This window comes from Podarcis pityusensis (assembly GCF_964106645.2).
Source record: "Podarcis pityusensis genome assembly, chromosome: 4".
Lineage (NCBI taxonomy): Eukaryota > Metazoa > Chordata > Lepidosauria > Squamata > Lacertidae > Podarcis > Podarcis pityusensis.
Window position 1 is genome coordinate 33,127,410 of NC_138027.1, and position 20,276 is coordinate 33,147,685.

The 20,276-nt window shown below is 40.5% G+C and overlaps 1 protein-coding gene across 1 annotated transcript in view; it reads left to right on the forward strand.

Annotated features, from left to right (window-relative positions):
- F5 (coagulation factor V) overlaps positions 1-15,137 on the forward strand; it is a gene marked incomplete at its 5' end in the record, with an annotated part of 39,651 nt that extends 24,514 nt beyond the window's left edge. The window contains 9 exons of the mRNA XM_081003905.1: positions 546-725; positions 1,728-1,844; positions 2,791-2,862; positions 4,773-4,867; positions 10,109-10,264; positions 11,826-11,970; positions 12,079-12,227; positions 12,882-13,064; positions 13,635-15,137. Coding sequence (XP_080860031.1) covers positions 546-725; positions 1,728-1,844; positions 2,791-2,862; positions 4,773-4,867; positions 10,109-10,264; positions 11,826-11,970; positions 12,079-12,227; positions 12,882-13,064; positions 13,635-13,781 — 1,244 coding nt within the window. The 3' untranslated portion in view covers positions 13,782-15,137. The remainder of the gene's footprint in view (positions 1-545; positions 726-1,727; positions 1,845-2,790; positions 2,863-4,772; positions 4,868-10,108; positions 10,265-11,825; positions 11,971-12,078; positions 12,228-12,881; positions 13,065-13,634) is intronic.
- Between the last annotated feature and the right edge of the window lie 5,139 nt (positions 15,138-20,276).

Here is a 20,276-nt window from a genome sequence, read left to right on the forward strand (position 1 = left end):
TTCGCTAAAGCCCTTGAAAATCGCAGGTGGCAAGGAGCACAGTTCCTGGGTGCATTATTTGAAGGTGATGCCTCCATTGAGAAAATAGGGACCAACTATGTGTTGTGGTTCTGTGATTAGAACTTCCAACATAATTGTTGTCTTGTAAAACCAGCCAGTTGGCGTGTCCCAGTTTGGATGGTTGTGCCTGTAAATCTTCGTTTGCTACTAGCAACTTCAGGTGGTGGTGGTGGGGACTATTAGAGGCTTCTGCAGCTTCAGAGAAAGAGGTGAAACAGGACGTGCCGCCCCTGGTGACAGCAAAAAACAAATTACCCAATGTTGCCACAAGACCATTAGATTTCCAGGTTACTACTGTATGCTATGATGATACTATCTTAATTAAACCACGGTGCTGAAATAATCTTCTATGTCAAGGCTTTGAAGAACTAAGTAGTTATAGAAATTGCAGTTATGCATCTCAACGTTTTTTTAAAAAACAACAACCACAGAAGGATATGTGTGCTGTTTCTTAATCTCTGATCCCATGTTCTTTTTTGTTCCAGCTATTAATGGGGTTTCATACCACCTTCAGGGGTTGCGGATGTTTACGGATGAGAAGGTCCACTGGCATTTGATAAACATGGGTGGGCCAAAAGACATTCATGTTGTTAATTTCCACAGTCAGACATTCACAGAACAGGGAAGGGAAGATCATCAGCTTGGTGTCTATCCTCTTCTTCCTGGTAAATATAATCAGATGGATCCATATATTGTTGTCAGAAAATTAAATGCTCTTCTCTATGGTGTTGGAATGACTCTGAAGAATACTTAAGTAGTTATATCAATGTGAATAAAAAAAGAATATGATTTTTTTTTAAAGAATGACAAATGGCTCAGTCCATGTAGGTGTATAAACAACCCCTGATTTCCATGGTAAATGGTTGAGAAATTATTGCAATAGAATCCACTTTGCCTCCATTAGCCTTCTGAGATGCACTGGCTAACTCCTTTAGGTTACATAAGAAGAGGGGTGAGAAACTGGATCCAGCTGGTAGTCTGGATCCTAATATTCTCCATCACCACGGGCCACTTTGACAGGTGAGCAGGCACCCACCACCTGTCAATCACCTGCGATCAGCTTGACATCGGTCTAAGCATTTCTCTTTGCAGACTGGGTTGAATACAAGTTAGTATGCAAAGAGAAAATGTTCTTGTCTACAGATCTGCTCTGCTTTATTGATTTTTATCAGAAATCCTAATGTATGCAGTGAAAATATAGCATGAGAATACATAGCTGGCAGTCTAAAGCTGAATACAGTGGTACCTCGGGTTACATACGCTTCAGGTTACAGAGTCTGCTAACCCAGAAATAGTACCTCGGGTTAAGAACTTTGCTTCAGGATGAAAACAGAAATTGTGCTCTGGGGGCGTGGCAGCAGCAGGAGGCCACATTAGCTAAAGTGATGCTTCAGGTTAAGAACAGTTTCAGGTTAAGAACGGACCTCCAGAATGAATTAAGTACTTAAGCCGAGGTACCACTGTATGATTTAACCAAGAGCAACCAAAAAAACTGGATGTTTGTGAAAGTTCAGGAACCTTGTACCTGATATCTAATTCCTGTTAGTGCAGAATCTTAAAAAGCAGTAGGCTTTGGTTTAATATGATGCTGCTCTACTCTTCTGAACACATTTGCAGTTTAGACATGCTTAACAAAAATGTGCATGCATTTCCTTTCTGCTTTTAAGGTTCATTTGGTACTGTTGAAATGAAACCGTCAGGAGCTGGCACGTGGCTTTTAAAAACAGAAGTCGGTGAATATCAGGAAGCAGGAATGCAAGCCTCCTTTACTGTTATAGATACAGGTAACAGAGTTTAACCATATTGACCCTCACAAAACAGGATACATAAGTGTTATTGCATGGTTGGGAAGCAGTGTGTGCGCAGTAGGATTAGCTATTGCTAGTAAATGGAGCGTTGTGTTGTATCCAATACAGTATTGGTCCAACTGTTAGGATCGTCCTACTCGCATGTAGGACCCTGGCAGAGAACATGCCTGACTAGCATGTTCTCTCCCTCCTGGTCGATCGTTCAGAAAGCTTCAAATGCTTTCTTCAGCCCGAACATCACAGCGACTGTACCAAGAGGCATCAGCACACTTACGATCCTGCAGAGTATTTGCAGTTTGCATAACAGAACTCAGTAGCACAGCATTTTGGCTAATCTACATTTATTTGCATATAATACACTCGGAGCATTCTGACTTAGCTCCTTCCTCTTTCTCATCAGACAGCAAAGAGAGAAAGAACAAAGGACAATAGTCCCACTTCACCGAACACAGTAATACCAAAACATCCTGTCTCCGTCACTTCCCACACTGTGGAATGTAAACACACACTGTCATGTGATAGACAACAATCCCATGACTGCAAACATGGAGCAAGAATCCTAACAACTCAGAGTAGATGCACTGAAATTAATCAAGATGGCTTACTCATGTCTATTAATTTTAGTGAGTCTATTTTGACGAAAACTTTGTTGGATGCAACCCATTGTCACTGGGACAGGCCCTGATTGGGGGGTATTGGCAGAGTTTCCAGGGATGCTGGGATCATGTCTGCCATTTTTATGCTGTTTTTTTTAAAAAAAAGTCTGGCTGTGTATTTTTTTCTTCCCATCCTAGACTAAGTGCACACAAGATGTAGCAATGGTGCATCTCCATCTCACCCCCAGGTGTATCCTAGGGTATAGGATTGCTCTGCCTACCACCAGAATTTAGGTAGGCCTAATGCGTTTGATCCCTCTCAATAGGATGCAAGCTGCCCATGGGTCTAGCAAGTGGCATTATAAAAGACTCACAGATCAGTGCTTCAAACTACATAGGTAAGTTAAATTTCAAAGTGAAGGAATTTAAGTCGTTAAGTTGAATAAGTTTTGTCTCTTTGTAAGTGATATACTTTAAATTCTAGCCTTTAGCAATGGAACCACTACACAATAGACTACTGCTTTAATGAACACCCACGTTCTGTGGTGGCCCAACATTAACACTTCCATTTTCCCCCATTGTGGTAGACATAAATTATCTTTCATGGTACCAAAATGGACAGCACAAATGGGTAATATACTAACTAGTAGGCATGCAATATAACATACTGAATATAACGTGTTTGTTTAAATATTTTTATTTACAATATTTATAAATATTACAATATTGTAATCTTTACAATATTACAACAACAACACATTTTTTTCCAAATATAAACAATTGTGAATTGTCCTGGCATTTGTACAGACTCTTATGATGTATTATAATTCTTATTCTAAAAATCATCACTCCATTTTTCCATATTTGTTAGTTTCTTACCATAGTCCACATGATTAATATATTATATAAATATTTGCCACATATTGCAAAATGAAAATAGATTATGCGTGCCTCTGGCTGCTCTAATTTGACAGGCCCAATTTAAGAACTATTTACAAAAGCATTGTAATTTGAGTGAATGCTAAATAAGATGCTAGATTAAAATAACTGAGCACCACTAAATTTAGAAGTTTTTAAGAAAATAAGTAAGATTGTGAAAATTTAGCTCCTCTCGAGAATTATAAGATTATGAAATATAGAAGGGATATAAGAACTTAAATAAGATGATAAATTGCTGACAAAACGTTATAACGATGAAAGTGGGAGCGGGAGATGTGAGGAAGTCCAAAGAAAATGTGAAACTATGTTAAGACAAATGTTATATTGTTTATTATGTTTACTTTTATTGTAAAACCCAATAAATTGCTTTAAAAAAAAAAAAAATATTATATAAATATTTGCCACATATTGCAAAATGAAAATAGATTATGCGTGCCTCTGGCTGCTCTAATTTGACAGGTCAGTTTCTCAGCCATTCAGTGTGGTTGGGATGGTGTTTGGTTTAGCAAGCAAAGACCTGCTCTATAAATTGGTTCTGAAAATGCCATCTCAACCTACGACTTGCCCTGCTGGTGATGAATTATCAACAGCAAATTTTTCATTTGAAATGCATTACAATGTGTTTGTTTTAGCAAGTTCTAGACTGCTCCTAAGAGGGACGTGGGTGGCACTGTGGTGTAAACCACTTAGCCTTGGGCTTGCCGATCGGAAGGTTGGCGGTTAGAATCCCCACAACAGGGTGAGCTCCCGTTGTTTGGTCCCAGCTCCTGCCAACCTAGCAGTTAAAAAGCATGCCCAAAAGTGCAAGTAGATAAATAGGTACCGCTCCGGCGGGAAGGTAAACGGCGTTTCCGTGCGCTGCTCTGGTTTCGCCAGAAGTGGCTGAGTCATGCTGGCCACATGACCCGGAAAACTGTCTGTGGACAAACGCGGCTCTCTCAGCCAGTAAAGCGAGATGAGCACCACAACTCTGGAGTCATTCACGACTGGACTTAACTGTCTAGGGTCCTTTACCTTTTTAAAGAAAAATTCTCACTCACTATTTTGTTTAGAGATTGCCAATGTATTATTGATAATGTTTAGTATCTTGTCCATTCTTGTCATGAATGAATCAGTCAGTTCAAACGTGTTTCCATCGAAAATGCAAGGAGCATGCAAAAAAGGATGGTAAAGACCTTGGCTGTTCTGTTGGGTTAGAATGTGTTAGCCTATTGTAGTTTGTAATGGGATTCAATAGCTTTTATTTATTGTTAATAATGTAGTTTACAACCACAAAACTGCTTTTTTTGAAACAGTTGTTCCGAAAACTGGCATCGTTTAAGCTTTTCAGTTTCCTTTTGCAAAACATTTTCTGTTTGGTCTTACCCAGGATACTGGGAGCCTAAACTGGCAAGATTAAATAATGATGGAAAATACAATGCTTGGAGCGCTGGGAAGAACGAAAGTGAACTTCCCTGGATCCAGGTATGATTTGATCACAGAAACAGTTTTATGAGTATAGATTTGAAGTAACTTGATTTAAAATAGCTTGCTTTTCTTTTTTAGCTTAAATAAAAAATGCTGAGTTGAAGGTATGATGGCCTGTGTGGGTAAAAGAACCGAATTCGAATATCCTTTATTAGGCATAGCAAACCACACATTATCAAACAGACACCATATACAAATTGTGCAAAATACAAGCTCAACATAACAAGGTTTGTCCCAGTCAGATCTTTAACTCCAGAGAAAATCAGTTTGCATAAATAATACAATACAACACTACCATATCACCGATCAAGTTGTTGTTGTTGTTGTTGTTGTTTAGTCGTTTAGTCGTGTCCAACTCTTCGTGACCCCATGGACCAGAGCACGCCAGGCACTTCTGTCCTCCACTGCCTCCTGCAGTTTGGACAGACTCATGCTGGTAGCTTCGAGAATACTATCCAACCATCTCATCCTCTATCGTACCCTTCTCCTTGTGCCCTCCATCTTTCCCAACATCAGGGTCTTTTCCAGGGAGTCTTCTCTTCTCATGAGGTGACCAAAGTATTGGAGCCTCAGCTTCACGATCTGTCCTTCCAGTGAGCACTCAGGGCTGATTTCCTTAAGAATGGATAGGTTTAATCTTCTTGCAGTCCATGGGACTCTCAAGAGTCTCCTCCAGCACCATAATTCAAAAGCATCAATTCTTCGGCGATCAGCCTTCTTTATGGTCCAGCTCTCACTTCCATACATCACTACTGGGAAAACCATAGCTTTTACTATACGGACCTTTGTTGGCAAGGTGATGTCTCTACTTTTTAGGATGCTGTCTAGGTTTGTCATTGCTTTTCTCCCAAGAAGCAGGCGTCTTTTAATTTCGTGACTGCTGTCACCATCTGCAGTGATCATGGAGCCCAAGAAAGTAAAATCTCTCACTGCCTCCATTTCTTCCCCTTCTATTTGCCAGGAGGTGATGGGACCAGTGACCATGATCTTCGTTTTTTTGATGTTGAGCTTCAGACCATATTTTGCACTCTCCTCTTTCACCCTCAATAAAAGATTCTTTAATTCCTCCTCACTTTCTGCCATCAAGGTTGTGTCATCTGCATATCTGAGGTTGTTGATATTTCTTCCGGCTATCTTAATTCCGGCTTCGGATTCATCCAGCCCAGCCTTTCGCATGATGAATTCTGCATATAAGTGAAATAAGCAGGGAGACAATATACAGCCTTGTCTTACTCCTTTCCCAATTTTGAACCAATCAGTTGTTCCATATCCAGTTCTAACTGTAGCTTGTTGTCCCACATAGAGATTTCTCAGGAGACAGATGAGGTGATCAGGCACTCCCATTTCTTTAAGAACTTGCCATAGTTTGCTGTGGTCGACACAGTCAAAGGCTTTTGCATAGTCAATGAAGCAGAAGTAGATGTCTTTCTGGAACTCTCTAGCTTTCTCCATAAACCAGGGCATGTTTGCAATTTGGTCTCTGGTTCCTCTGCCTCTTCTAAATCCAGCTTGCACTTCTGGGAGTTCTCGGTCCACATACTGCTTGAGCCTTCCTTGTAGAATTTTAAGCATAACCTTGCTAGCGTGTGAAATGAGTGCAATTGTGCGGTAGTTGGAGCATTCTTTGGCACTGCCCTTCTTTGGGATTGGGATGTGGACTGATCTCCTCCAATCCTCTGGCCACTGCTGAGTTTTCCAAACTTGCTGGCATATTGAGTGTAGTACCTTAACAGCATCATCTTTTAAAATTTTAAATAGTTCAGCTAGAATACCATCACTTCCACTGGCCTTGTTATTTGCAATGCTTTCTAAGGCCCATTTGACTTCACTCTCCAGGATGTCTGGCTCAAGGTCAGCAACCACACTACCTGGGGTGTACGAGACAGCCATATCTTTCTGGTATAATTCCTCTGTGTATTCTTGCCACCTCTTCTTGATGTCTTCTGCTTCTGTTAGGTCCTTACCACTTTTGTCCTTTATTACGGTAATCTTTGTACGAAATGTTCCTTTCATATCTCCGATTTTCTTGAACAGATCTCTGGTTCTTTCCATTCTGTTGTTTTCCTCTATTTCTTTGCATTGCTCGTTTAAGAAGGCTTTCTTGTCTCTCCTTGCTATTTTTTGGAAATCTGCATTCAATTTCCTGTATCCTTCACTATCTCCCTCGCATTTTGCTTGCCTTCTTTCCCCCGCTATTTGTAAGGCCTCGTTGGACAGCCACTTTGCTTTCTTGCATTTCCTTTTCATTGGGATGGTTTTCGTTGCTGCCTCCTGTATAATGCTGCGAGCCTCCACCCATAGTTCTTCAGGCACTCTGTCCACCAAATCTAAATCCTTAAACCTGTTCCTCACTTCCACTGTGTATTCATAAGGGATTTGACTTAGATTGTATCTTACTGATCAATTAAGAACCACTAAATCTCTTTATAATGGCCTAGTCTTTCTACATAGACAGCACTCAGAAATTCAGCCACTATTAAAGTAATTTGATCATTCCTGTCCGAGAGCAGGTCCTGAACCGTTGGTAGCATAGAATTGAGCCTGTTGAGTGGACGGACTCTAATAATTGTCTTCTGGCATAAATGCCAAAATCACAAGAAAAGAAAATATGCTCCAAAGTATCATGTTCCTGTTTACTACATTTGCAGAGATGCTCTGATTCTGGGAGAGCTAAATATCTTCCTCTTACTATCATCGAGGGAAACATATTAAATCTGGCTAACATAAACAGGCTGCACAATTCATGATTCTTCAGATTTGTCATGTATCCCTTTTGAAAATCTCTGCACAAAGGGAGATTTAAATAGAGAGGAGAGCAAGTGCTGTGCTTTGCAACCTCAAGAGTGGAGAGAACACTTTTTTCTGAAAAATTCTTCCTGATAATTTCTCAAGTATCAGAATTTTCAAGGGTGAAAGAACCAATAGACTAGACATCAGAAGGTCCTTAAGCTTTGAACTTCTGGAATAGCCTGATGGATAAAGTTGCAGGCCAAAGAGCATTGTTGTACTTGAAACAGAGTAGGATAAATTTATTAAACATCTCTTGTAACTGCAAAAATGGAAAATGTTCAGAAAAGAGCATGCAGTATGATTAAGGAGCTGGAACAACTCCCCTATGAGAAAAGGTGGCAACAATTGGACCTTTTCAGGTTAAATAAAAAGCGGAGTGAGGGGTAGGGCATGACAGAGATCTATAAGATAATGCATGATGTGGAGAACGTGGTGAAATTTTCTCTCATTATACCATAACTCACAGGACTGTCCAATAAAGCTAAATGATGGAAGAATCAGGACAGACCAAATAAATTCTATTTTCATGCAAAGCTAAACTCTGGAATTCACTTTCAGAAAATGTAGAGCTACCACCAACTTGGATGGCTTTATAAGAGGATTAAACAAATATTCCATCAATACTATCCAGGACATCATGCCTCTGAATACCAGTTCCTAGGAGTCACAAATGTGGGGAGCGCTGTCACATTCCAGTGCTGCTTGTGGGCTTCCTACAGGCATCTGGCTGGCCTGTCAGAACAGGACACTGGACTTTGATGGGCTTAATCTTAAATTTGTGGGGCTCTAAATAAATTCATATTCTTCCATTTGAGACTGTTGGGGCCATATTTTCCTTTTATGAGCTTCGGAAAGCTTATACCTTCCCTCTTCTTTGAAGGTATCAGGGACAGCTTCAGTCTGAGATGAAGATGCTAGGTGATGTGGATTTGTATCAATATAATCTGATGGATTGCCATGTTTGGTGTCAGGCCAAATTGCCTAAAGATGCCTGGCTGGGCCTGTGTGGCTTCTTGATAGTCTTGTGTGAGTCATCTGGTGGTTCAATAGGTTGTTTGTGACGAGATAAGAAGCAGTGGGTTAAAAGTTGTTTGGGTCTGGGAATAGGAATAGGGGATTGACCTATAGGCCCTGTGATCACGTCTGTAATCTTCTCAACTCTGCAGTTCTGTGTCATCTTTGAAAAAGAAAATATTAAGCCTATTGTAGTGGCTACGAATGTTTTGAAACATCTTTCTGAAGTTCATGGCTGAGACAGAGAGAGATTTGAGGTCCATCTGCGGGCTTGCGTGTGCTTAGGGCAATAGTTAACTTTTTGGCACACTTCTACTTCATCAGCTAGGGTAGAAAGGTCACTTAATACTGTTTATTTGAATTCTGAATATCTAGAGAAAGGGCTTTTGTACTGGTAAATAGTACCACTACTGAAAGAACATAAACAAAAGACAATGCCCCCAGAACTTAGAAGGAAAATATGATTTTAAAGGAAAATATGACCTATCAACAAAAGTGTTGTTTTCTACTTCTGACTTGCTCTCTGTTTGCCCCTTGCTACAAAATGGTTCATGGCCTTCACCAGGTCAGAAGATCTTTGCTGTATCCAGTTATATATTCCTGTCACTGTGCAATCATGCAGATGCCAAATGTTTTTCCATTTTTGGTATGGTTTTTTTTTGTCCTATGTGAGACTCTTGATTTTACTTATTTCAAGTGCCCCAAATTGCTTAACTCTAAAGTAGGACTACATAACCTTCTAAGGAAAGGTACCTAGCTCTTAAAAAGTCTTGTTTTAGCCATCCTAGGCAGGTAGTTTATTGAAGAACTAGTGCAGGTATGGCCAAATTTGGCCCTCCAGATGTTTTGGGACTACAATTCCCATCATCCATGACCACTGGTCCTGTTAGCTAGGGATGATGGGAGTTGTAGTCCCAAAACATCTGGAGGGCCAAGTTTGGCCATGTCTGCCTAGTGGAACTGCCTTCTGTGGTGGATGTCCTGTATTCTGTATGCACTGATTGGAAATGAAGCAGTGTGACTGCCCCAAAACATTTGCTGGCACAAATAGTATCAAAGGTGGGATTGTGTATGATTTCCCCAATAGGATAATGAGCACCAAGGCTGACGAGGACAGCAGTGGGGAGCTGGTAGAAATTACTGGGGCCCAGTGGTCTGGAAGGGACCCCAGATCCTAACTATCTTGCATATGTTTTTGTCTTTCTCAGTGGCATCATTACAGACAGAAAAACAATAAAGCTGCATATTATATGAAAAAATGAACATTGAAAAATAAAAATAAACGGGCTGAGTCACAACATACACGTAGAACTAGTCATATACCATGGAGTTTTACATGTGCATGTGCCAAAATCACACTTGTCTTTCTCACAAAGAGGATACCTTTCCAATGAAACTGCACTTATATGGATCTACTGTTTTGCTCCTGTATAGGTGGACCTAGAAAACCAGGTTCTAATCACAGGCATTCAGACTCAAGGAGCCAAGCAGTTAATGCGTTCCTTGTATACAATGGAGTACGTCATTGCCTACAGCAAAGATGGAAGAAAATGGGTTGCTTTTAAAGGGAATCACTTAGGAGCACAGAAGGTGTGTATATTTACTGTACTTGTCCCTGTTTTCCACTTGGGAAAAAAAAGGCAGCAGGCATTGAAGTTTTTGCTCAAGGGATAATATACTGTAGATTAATATAAAGAGAGCCAATGTGGTGCAGTTGTTACTGTTAGACTCCTGGACTATGACAAAGGAGATCAGGGTTCAAATTTCCACTCAGCCGTGAAGCTTACTGGGTGACCTTGGGCCAGTCTTGCCGCCTAATCTACTTTACAGTGTTCTGAGGATAGCTTTTTCACCTTCCTTGCTCCACCCTCCAGCCCTGGGAGCCTTTATAAGAGACCTGTTCTGCTACCTGTTCTTTATTGTAATTGATAAGTGCAGACTGTTAAATTATTATTTGCTGATGTTTAATTTTACTGTTTACTGTTGGATTCTAATGGATTATTGAATATTGCTTTATTTTATATAAATTGTTTATTTTAAAGTTATTGTGACTTTTTGTATAGGATCGGATTGTTACTATTAATGTTCAATATTTTATTATTTTTATGTGTGTTGGAATATGGGTGGGGTAATAATAATAATAATAATTATTATTTTATTTTATTTTATTTTATTTTATTATGCAACAGCATTGGAATAAAAATTGGTTCAGGGCTATTATGGTCCATCTTTTTTAGCCCGAGCAATTGTATAGAAATCATGTCCTTCCTTAAAGAGGGCACATGTTGTGGTGAGACCTGGAAACCGATCCCCTGTGTTGTGGGTGGGTAAGATTCATCAGCCACAACAACCGATTGGTAGGTCCCTCATAGCTAGGTGCAATCTGGCCAATGGGACACAGTCCAAACGGTTCGAGGGACCTATTTATACCCATTCACATGACCCAGAGCTTCCTCTTTTGGCTTGTGCATTCAGAACACCCGACCACCTCTCCCTACTTTTAGGGCTTTTGTGCTTGACCTTGCTATGACGTCGTGTGTCATCTGTCATTGGGACAGGGGCATGGAAGGAATTTTCCCCACTAGGCTGATTGGCTGTTGCCATTTGGGTTTTGCCTGCTGCGTAGCAAATTGTCACAACTTGTAAGGTTGCATATAGGCTCTGGTTCAGGTGATAGCGATGGGAGAACGCTCTGCCATCCCTATGTGAAGGCTATTCCATAAAAGGAATCCAGGGACTCAAATGGTTTGGTCAAGCCCTGAGAGGGGGTTATGCTTGTGTCTGAGTCCAGGGGGTCATCTGGGTGGCGGACATAGTCTGTTCCCGACTTTTCACTTATCCAGGTGTTCACCCTTGGCTGACCTATGCTGGAACCCTGGGTCAGCGCTACCTGCATGGCAGGGAGCTAGTCGAACCAGAGCCTATGGAACCACTCACTTTCTGTAATCAATAAAGTTGTGGCCTAAATTCTGCCAAAAACCAAAACTAAAATTTGGGTCAAGTGTGAATTTATTTAGGGGGGAGGTTACTGGGTCTATACAGGCAAATGGGCAGAATCCATGTAATAAAATATACGTGAGATACTTCACTGGGAGTGCATCCATTAACAAATACTGCAGAATTACTTACAGAGCTCTTTTGTTTCCACTAGGTTTTTGAAGGCAATTCAGATGCCCATGGAATAAAAGAAAACCTCATTGACCCTCCTCTTGTTGCTAGGTATATTAGGGTGTATCCAACCAAGTTCTATAACAGGCCTACTCTTCGTATGGAACTCCTGGGTTGTGATACGGAAGGTAAGACCTGGACCCTGCAGCTGAGGCCTTTCTGTGTGTACATCTTTGCTGTAAACCATACTGTTGCTTAGGAGATCTAACCAGGATGTGTCCATATTTTTATGATAGATTGCTTTATGCCGTTGGGAATGGAAAGTGTGGCTATCAAGAATGTGCAAATTACAGCCTCTTCTTATAAGAAGACTTGGTTGGGTTCATGGGAGCCATCTCTTGCCCGCCTCAATCTCAAAGGAAAGATGAATGCCTGGCAAGCAAAGGTAAAGACGAAAGCTGCAAAATCAAAGCTTCTGCACTTGTTTATTTTTTTAATAATGTAAAAGTAGAGTAAAAATAAAATAATCAGGGTCGCACATAAGCTAACCATCATATTAAAATAGCATATAAAGAAATCAACAGAAAAAGAGGAAAGAAGTTAGCGCTAGTGCTAGTGAATGAACTCCGTTAAAAAAAATTAATACCTGTAGCTTGAAGTCATTGGATCTACTCCAGTGTACACAGGGTCAGCAGCTGTAATGCCTGCAGGTGATATCCTTGATTAGTATATACACTTAACCCTGGAATACTGAGCTTATTAAGACTTACTTCTGAGCAGACATATATGGAATTGTGCTTGAATGAAGTGTTGGTTATTTAGCTTTACATTTTTCATTGCTTTCTTTTAACAACTATGTTTTATTTTCTTTGAATTACTTCCACTTTACAAATTATTTTGATTTAAGGTCAACTAATACATATAATTAAATAAAGAATACATGGAAGGATGCTAAACACTTGGCTATTTTAGAGTCTTCGTCCAGTGTTCAGTGACCCTGTGCACTTCTGTAGAACTCAGTTAAAGATTTGCATGTATTGGATATTCACCAGTGAACTTGCACAACTCAGTGTTATTATTGTTCTCATTAATTTTACAGTCCAACAACAACCAACAATGGCTGCAGATTGATCTCCTTCAATCTAAGAAGATAACAGGCATCATAACACAAGGAGCTAAATCAATGTACAGTGAAATGTATGTGAAGACATTTTCCATCCTCTACAGCGATGATGGTTCAGTGTGGAAGCCTTACATAAATGATTCAACTTCCACGGAAAAGGTACCAATTCTTCCTCCCCCTCCCTATTTATTATTTTCATTTATGCTAAGCATTAAAAATGTTGGCCACCCCCCCTCCACTACTGAGGTCTCCTTTAACAGTCTTGATTTGCCAGGTTTGACTCAGTGACTATACTGCCAAATCATTTTGCTTCACCAAGGATTTAGAGTTCTTACAAGCAATATAGGGTCCAGTGATCATTAGATATCGCTTGTGTAATGCAGAATAAAATACTGGAGCTACATCTCTGAACAGTGTTTTTATTGTAAAGATCAAAAGCTAGAGGCCTTAGGTCCAAATTCTAATGTGTAGTGGATCCCCCTACCACACTGTGGGGACTGGAGCTTGGGAAGATCTCTGCCTGAGAACTTAGAGAATCATAATAGGTACAGTGTTTGCCGTGGACTCAAAGGATGGCCCAATGGCCTGACACATAAGGGACTGCACAGGTTTATATAAACTTAGATATTATGTGCCATTGTGGGAATATGAGTTAGTCCAACCTTTTGTCTACTCATTGCGCATTCATTCTCCACTATTGCCCACTCATTTTGTTATGCTTGTTTTCAGGTGTTCACAGGCAACATTAACAGTGGTGGCCTAGTCAAGAACTACTTCAGGCCACCGATATTTTCCCGATTCCTTCGTGTCATTCCAAAAACATGGAATCTGAGTATTGTACTTCGGATAGAACTCTTTGGCTGTGATGTGTTTTAGGGGCTGAACAGAAGACTGTCATACTGAAAGCCCCATAACCTTTATGCTTGCTGATACCAGATGTTGTAAAAGGGGAAACCAGAACAAAAAACTCTTTTAGAGTGATTATGGTGTGCGTATACAAAGCACTTTAAGCTGTGGTTTGGAATAGCTTTGAAAATTCAATTAAAAGACATTCATACCTATTTAAGTACTGTGAATGCATAAGATAAACAAGCAATTGTATTTTTCATTATCACTGTGAATAGATACCTTAATGTATTACCATCATTGCTTTTGCCTTCTTCTGCACTTCCTACCTTCCCTCTTCCATGCTCAGAACAGCATGCTTAAACCAGATAGTAAGAGCAGGAGTGAGGAATGGGGTCAGGAGACTCTGATCAGTGAGCTGTCAGCAGACATATGAGCTTTGTTTACCAAAGGATTCTGAAGAGCCATTCCTTCAAGGGAGGTTAGTTGGTCATCTTCTAATTCAGGGGTCACCAACGTTTGTAGGTCTGTAAGCACATTTGGATTTTTCAGATCGTGCTATCAACACCACCCACTTTTCATTTCTCCTCTGCCCCACCACCATGAGCGACAGAAAGATAGTGCACATATTTCCCTTACTATGGGACCTGGATAGAAGTTGGATCTAGCAGAATTAATTTCAGCCTTGGAAAGGGCATAGAGCTGAAAGAGAAGTGGGTAATAGAGTTGCTCTTTCAACTTCCTCCCTAAGGAGAGGAAAGGTAAGCCCCCTTATTACCAAGGAGGCAGCTCAGAGGGGGCACCTGGGCAAGACCTCAGGAGCTCCACTACAGCCACAGGTGCCACGTTGGTAACTCCTGTTCTGATTCTTCACAAAAGCCATCCCTGCTGCTGCTGATAAATGAACATTCACAACATTTGTCAGTATAACTGATCTAAATAGACAAACACCGCCATTGGTTCTACATTATCTCAGATGAGTTCCAAAGTGAAAAGGGCAGTTCCCAAAGATAAGTAGGAAATCAAAGAATTGTAGAGTTCTGTGATTTTCTGCATATCATCTAGATGTTTGTGCTCCCAACAATTATTGACTTCATTGTATGTGGGGAAAGCGTTTAAAAGAACTTACACTGCATATTAGAGAATGATTTAAGATGAGTAGAAATGGTAATGTAAGGTATGTCTCCAAATGCACAGTCATGTATTTTGCTAACTATGGTTAGGTCTTCCTTCCATGACTTTGGAGGTGGATTAACACTGAAATTCCTAAGCGGGTGGTAAATCTTTCTGCAAGATGCTTAACACTTTTTCAGGAACTATTTCATGATGTTATTCATATTTTCTGAATAAAATGCAAAACAATGCATATCTAATGTGTAAAAAGCACACTTGGTGGCAGCTCCCGTTTATTCCAACAACTTTAAAAATCACTGAACTGGAAGACCTTTGGACTGTTACTAAGAGGCAAAGAAAATGTGCTGTATTCTTATTTCTGTATAACAAAACTGACACTGTATGAGGGGAAATGCTAGAAAGGAATTAGTTCAAAAACACTGAAATCATGGCTCAGCCAGTGTGGTGCAATGAGTAAAGTTTGCAGCCTGGGTGCAGGAACTTAAGTTCAGATCCCATCATCTCTGAACACTGGCCATACTTGCTGCTGGATGGGATTTGGAGTCCAGCACAATCTGGAGGTGGCACAGATTCCCCATCCTTCACCCATGGATAGCAAATGTTGTTTCATTCTTTCCTGCTGTGGAACAAAGGCCCAAACTATATATGATGTAGGAGACATTTACTTCTTCTTTTTAAAGTATAAAATCAACTGGGGAAGGGCCTGAACAGGATCCAGTCACTGGTGCTATTGGAGGCATTTGACTCCATTCCCCTACACTGTTTCCCCAACTAAAATAAATCATCGCAAAGCTGCTATTAGTTCTAGTTGAGGAGTGGTGAAGCCCCCACATAAGCTAACATCAATTTAGAAGTGGCGAGCAATTTCTATAGAGCAAATGGTAGGGGGAGAAAGGGTTAAACCTTGATCAATTTCAGCCTACATCTGCTTTGAATGAAATAAAAAGAATTTTGAGAAATCTCATCATGACTTTCATGCAATTTGACCCAAAGTCACAGAAAACTGGATAAGTGCTTAATTAGATCTAATCTGAGGCCGTGGTTGTTTTTTAAAAATCTGAAGTTTTTTGCCAAGCTGACTACTGCTAGATGCATCTGATTCACTTTATCAAGCATGTTAAATTTTTAACAAATCATTCATTGTTGTTATTTCTTATAACTGTGAAGGATGAGTTTACTTCAAAGCATCTGACTCAAACTCTGGGTTGCAACATTATTATGTTTTTCTGTTCAGAGTTCCTGCACACAGCCAGCTCATATGCTTACCATATGAATATTATTCTTCCTGTATTCATTGTACTTTATTTAAACTGGATTTTATTTTCCATTTCACTTTTGGCAAATAACATTGTATTGGTCTTAAACAATCAGCTATGATCCTAGCTTAGCCTCTGACATCCAGCTATTTGTAGGGGTGTTGCACAAAGACGAGTACATGGATATACTGTGTCGCCTGCCTTTACCAAGGCAGATAACTCAGGTTGACATAGCAGAGGTAAATCCTAGGATGCAAGGAAGAGAAACCTGAAAAAGTAAAGAAAGGAGCTACAGCTCTGCTTTGTTGTATCTGTGTGGTGCTTGAGCACACCTTGGCAAAATAATTTCATTGCAATGTTTCTGCTCCCATAAAATATGCTAATGAAACCGAAGCAAGCTTTTCATATATTTTCTTTAATCCTTCCTCATAATAGCAAGGATGATTTGGCTAGAAATAGTCTCATTTCACAGTAAGAAATTGAATTTGAGAACTACAACACAATTCTATTCATGTTTACTTGGAAGTCCCACAATATTCAGTTGCTGACATCCAAGTAGCTCAGTATTTGCATGATAATATTAATACAAATAATTTTAGTACTTTATAATTAATGCAATATTGTATCATTGATTATTCTATTTAGAATTTATGTAGCTTAACTCAGGCCAGCATTTTAAACTTTTCAGTAGTGTACATCATTAGCTCATATCTTAATTACCGTATTTTTGGCTCTATAAGACTCACTTTTTTCTTCCTAAAAAGTAAGGGGAAATGTGTGTGCGTCTTATGGAGCGAATGCAGGCTGCGCAGCTATCCCAGAAGCCAGAACAGCAAGAGGGACTGCTGCTTTCACTGCGTAGCGATCCCTCTTGCTTTTCTGGCTTCTGAGATTCAGAATATTTTTTTTCTTGTTTTCCTCCTCCAAAAACTAGGTGCGTCTTGTGGTCTGGTACGTCTTATAGAACGAAAAATACGGTAAATCAGGAGCTCTTTACAATATACTGTATAACCAGGAAATATTATTTTCCCTTTCTATCTGTTGGCCCTGTCTTTTGCAATACATTCAGCTGATCTTATGTGGAATAAGGTGATTCCTGGGTGACTACACCTGAAATTTCAAAAGACCATGCTTAGTCATTAGGCAGAAACAGTCTTGTGTATGATGCTTGCTACAACGTGCTTTGAGAGCACCTTCAGCAATAACTGAAACTGGTTTACTCTGGTGAAACAGATAGGTTCTGAGGTGACTTCACTCTGACTTTGTACTTCATGCAAAATTCAACTGAGAGAGGGATCCAGATTATGTTATTAGGTTGATGAAGACTCAGGCTCCCCAAAGTTTCAGAGGGGAGAAGCTCCTTACATGATCTAGAACAAGACTTCAATCTAGACTACAAGTATAGACTAATCTAGGCAGGGCACAGAAGCAGCCCTGTTTCCCGAGCCCTTTCCACTCCTTGGAGCAGGGCCTTTTAAAGCCCTCAAGAGTCCTGGGTGGGGGGGTGTACATTCATTCATTTGAGAGGCTCTCAGGAAGAATGTACTGTTTGTCAATATCCATGTGGTCCCTCTGTGTATGAGACCTGGGCCTATCCTGAATATTGTGGACATTTCCCTTAATATAGAGCAAAGGCTATTTTTAGATCTGACCTTGGATCGGGGTAAAACTCATGAAACTCAATAACAGAAGTTCAGCTGAAGTTCATCAAGGAAAGAGAAAGGATGCTGTTGAGTGTACAGAAGGCAAGCCTTGTAGCTAGTAACCTAGTACACTAATTCTCAAGGATTCCTCCTGCTATTTCTAGATCTGGATAGCAATCAATTGTGACAACACAGATTCAAAAATAATGTGTCAGATCAATGGGTCCTAAACTACAAAGTGATAGGCAAAACAGTCATGAGAACTGGTAGTGGTTGTGACACCATATTATTCAGAGCCTCTTTGTTTTTGAAAGTTCAGATAACAATTGCATCACCTAAAATTCATGTCAACTGCAGCCACAAGGTCAGATGCTTAATTAAGGCACAGCTTTTTATCTAATTGTGTGTGAGAGAGATACTTTAAAGGATACACAGAACAACAATATCCTTGATAAAATAATATAACCTAGTTGTACTCAGAGTAGACCCACTGAAGTTAATGGACATTCAATTTTTTATCAGTTATATACCACTTTATCTTCAAAGGAGCTAAAGGTGGTGTACATTGTTGTCCCCTCCCCATTTTAATCTCACAATAACCCTGTGAGGTAGGTTAGGCTGAGAGACAGTGACTGGCCCAAGGTGACTGAGTGATGTGCCCATCATTAGAGTTTATTAGGGTCTACTCTGAGTAGGACATAGTGGAATACAACCTAGAAGAAGAAGGGTTTGGCCTTGATATCCCGCCTTTCACTCCCCTTAAGGAGTCTCAAAGCGGCTCACAATCTCCTTTCCTTTCCTCCCTCACAACAAACACTCTGTGAGGTGAGTGAGGCTGAGAGACTTCAGAGAACTGTGATTAGCCAAGGTCACTCAAGAGCTGCATGTGGAGGAGTGGGGAATCGAACCCGGTTCACCAGATTACAAGACTACCGCTCTTAACCACTACACCATGCTGGCTCCTACTGTAAGAGAGCACAGATGCTGGGTCTAGTAGGGTCTGAACTTGGGTGTATATACTTTCACACATTACCGACTACTTACTTACACAAGTGTTTCCCATGCCAGCTTCTAGCAGTTTCCATGTCAAGAAGTTTGCCTTGGTTTCTAATGTCTAATCAACATTGGATCCTACTCAGCAACCTTTCCCCAAATGTTGCAACAGCATCTTTCATTCAGATGGTTCAAAACTGACTCCGGATATTACTGACGGTGACTGACGGCTGGATCCAAGGGTCAAATATGTAGCCTAAGGAAAGACACCTGCAGAATCTGCAAAATCCCATGGCCTGAGATGCTCTCCCAGGAACCATAGGATTCCACCCTTATATACCCTTTTGTTGGGGCGTGGGAGAACCCCAGTTAGCTATGTATTTCTATCAATTTGCATTGATTTATGGGGGGGCAGCTGCCCCTCCCTGCCCACCCTTGACTACGCCCATTCCCTTATATGACTTGTGAACTGCCCTGTGATTCTCGGATGAAGAGACGTATTGTGATAATAACAATTTTTAAAAATTGAAAAATCACTTAGAAGCATCATTTTTGTTGTTTAGTTGTTTAGTAGTGTCTGACTCTTCGTGACCCCATGGACCAGAGCACGCCAGGCACTCCTGTGTCCACTGCCTCCCGCAGTTTGGTCAAACTCATGCTGGTAGCTTCGAGAACACTGTCCAACCATCTCGTCCTCTGTCGTCCCCTTCTCCTTGTGCCCTCAATCTTTCCCAACATCAGGGTCTTTTCCAGGGAGTCTTCTCTTCTCATGAGGTGGCCAAAGTATTGGAGCCTCAGCTTCAGTATCTGTCCTTCCAGTGAGCACTCAGGGCTGATTTCCTTCAGAATGGATAGGTATGATCTTCTTGCAGTCCATGGGACTTTCAAGAGTCACCTCCAGCACCATAATCCAAAAGCATCAATTCTTCAGCCATCAGCCTTCTTTAAGGTCCAGCTATCACTCCCATATACTTTCCCATATACAGTGGTGCCCCGCAAGACGAATGCCTCGCAAGACGAAAAACTCGCTAGACGAAAGGGTTTTCCGTTTTTTGAGGTGCTTCGCAAGACGAATTTCCCTATGGGCTTGCTTCGCAAGACAAAAACGTCTTGCAAGTTTGTTTCCTTTTTCGTAAAACCGTTAATACCCAGGGTGCATTGCTTGAAGAGGTGCAGTTGCGACTTGACTTTGAGAAGCAACACATAGCACGCGGTGTGGTAGCCTTTTTTGAGGTTTTTGAGGACTTTGCTGATTTTTGAAGCTTTTCCAAAACTTCTTTTGCAGCCATTTGGTAAGTTAAACTTTTAAAACTTTTTTGGGGTTTTTTGGATTTTGGGTTGGGGTGTTTGGAATTCAAGGACTTGGTGTTGGGGAGAGGTTTGCAAGAATCTGGGAGCTTGTGTGGTTTTTTTCTGCATTTTTATGATTTTTTGTGACCATTGGGGCACTCTGCTGTTGTTGTTTTTTAAAAAAAAAAATTCTGGGTTTGAATTTCTGT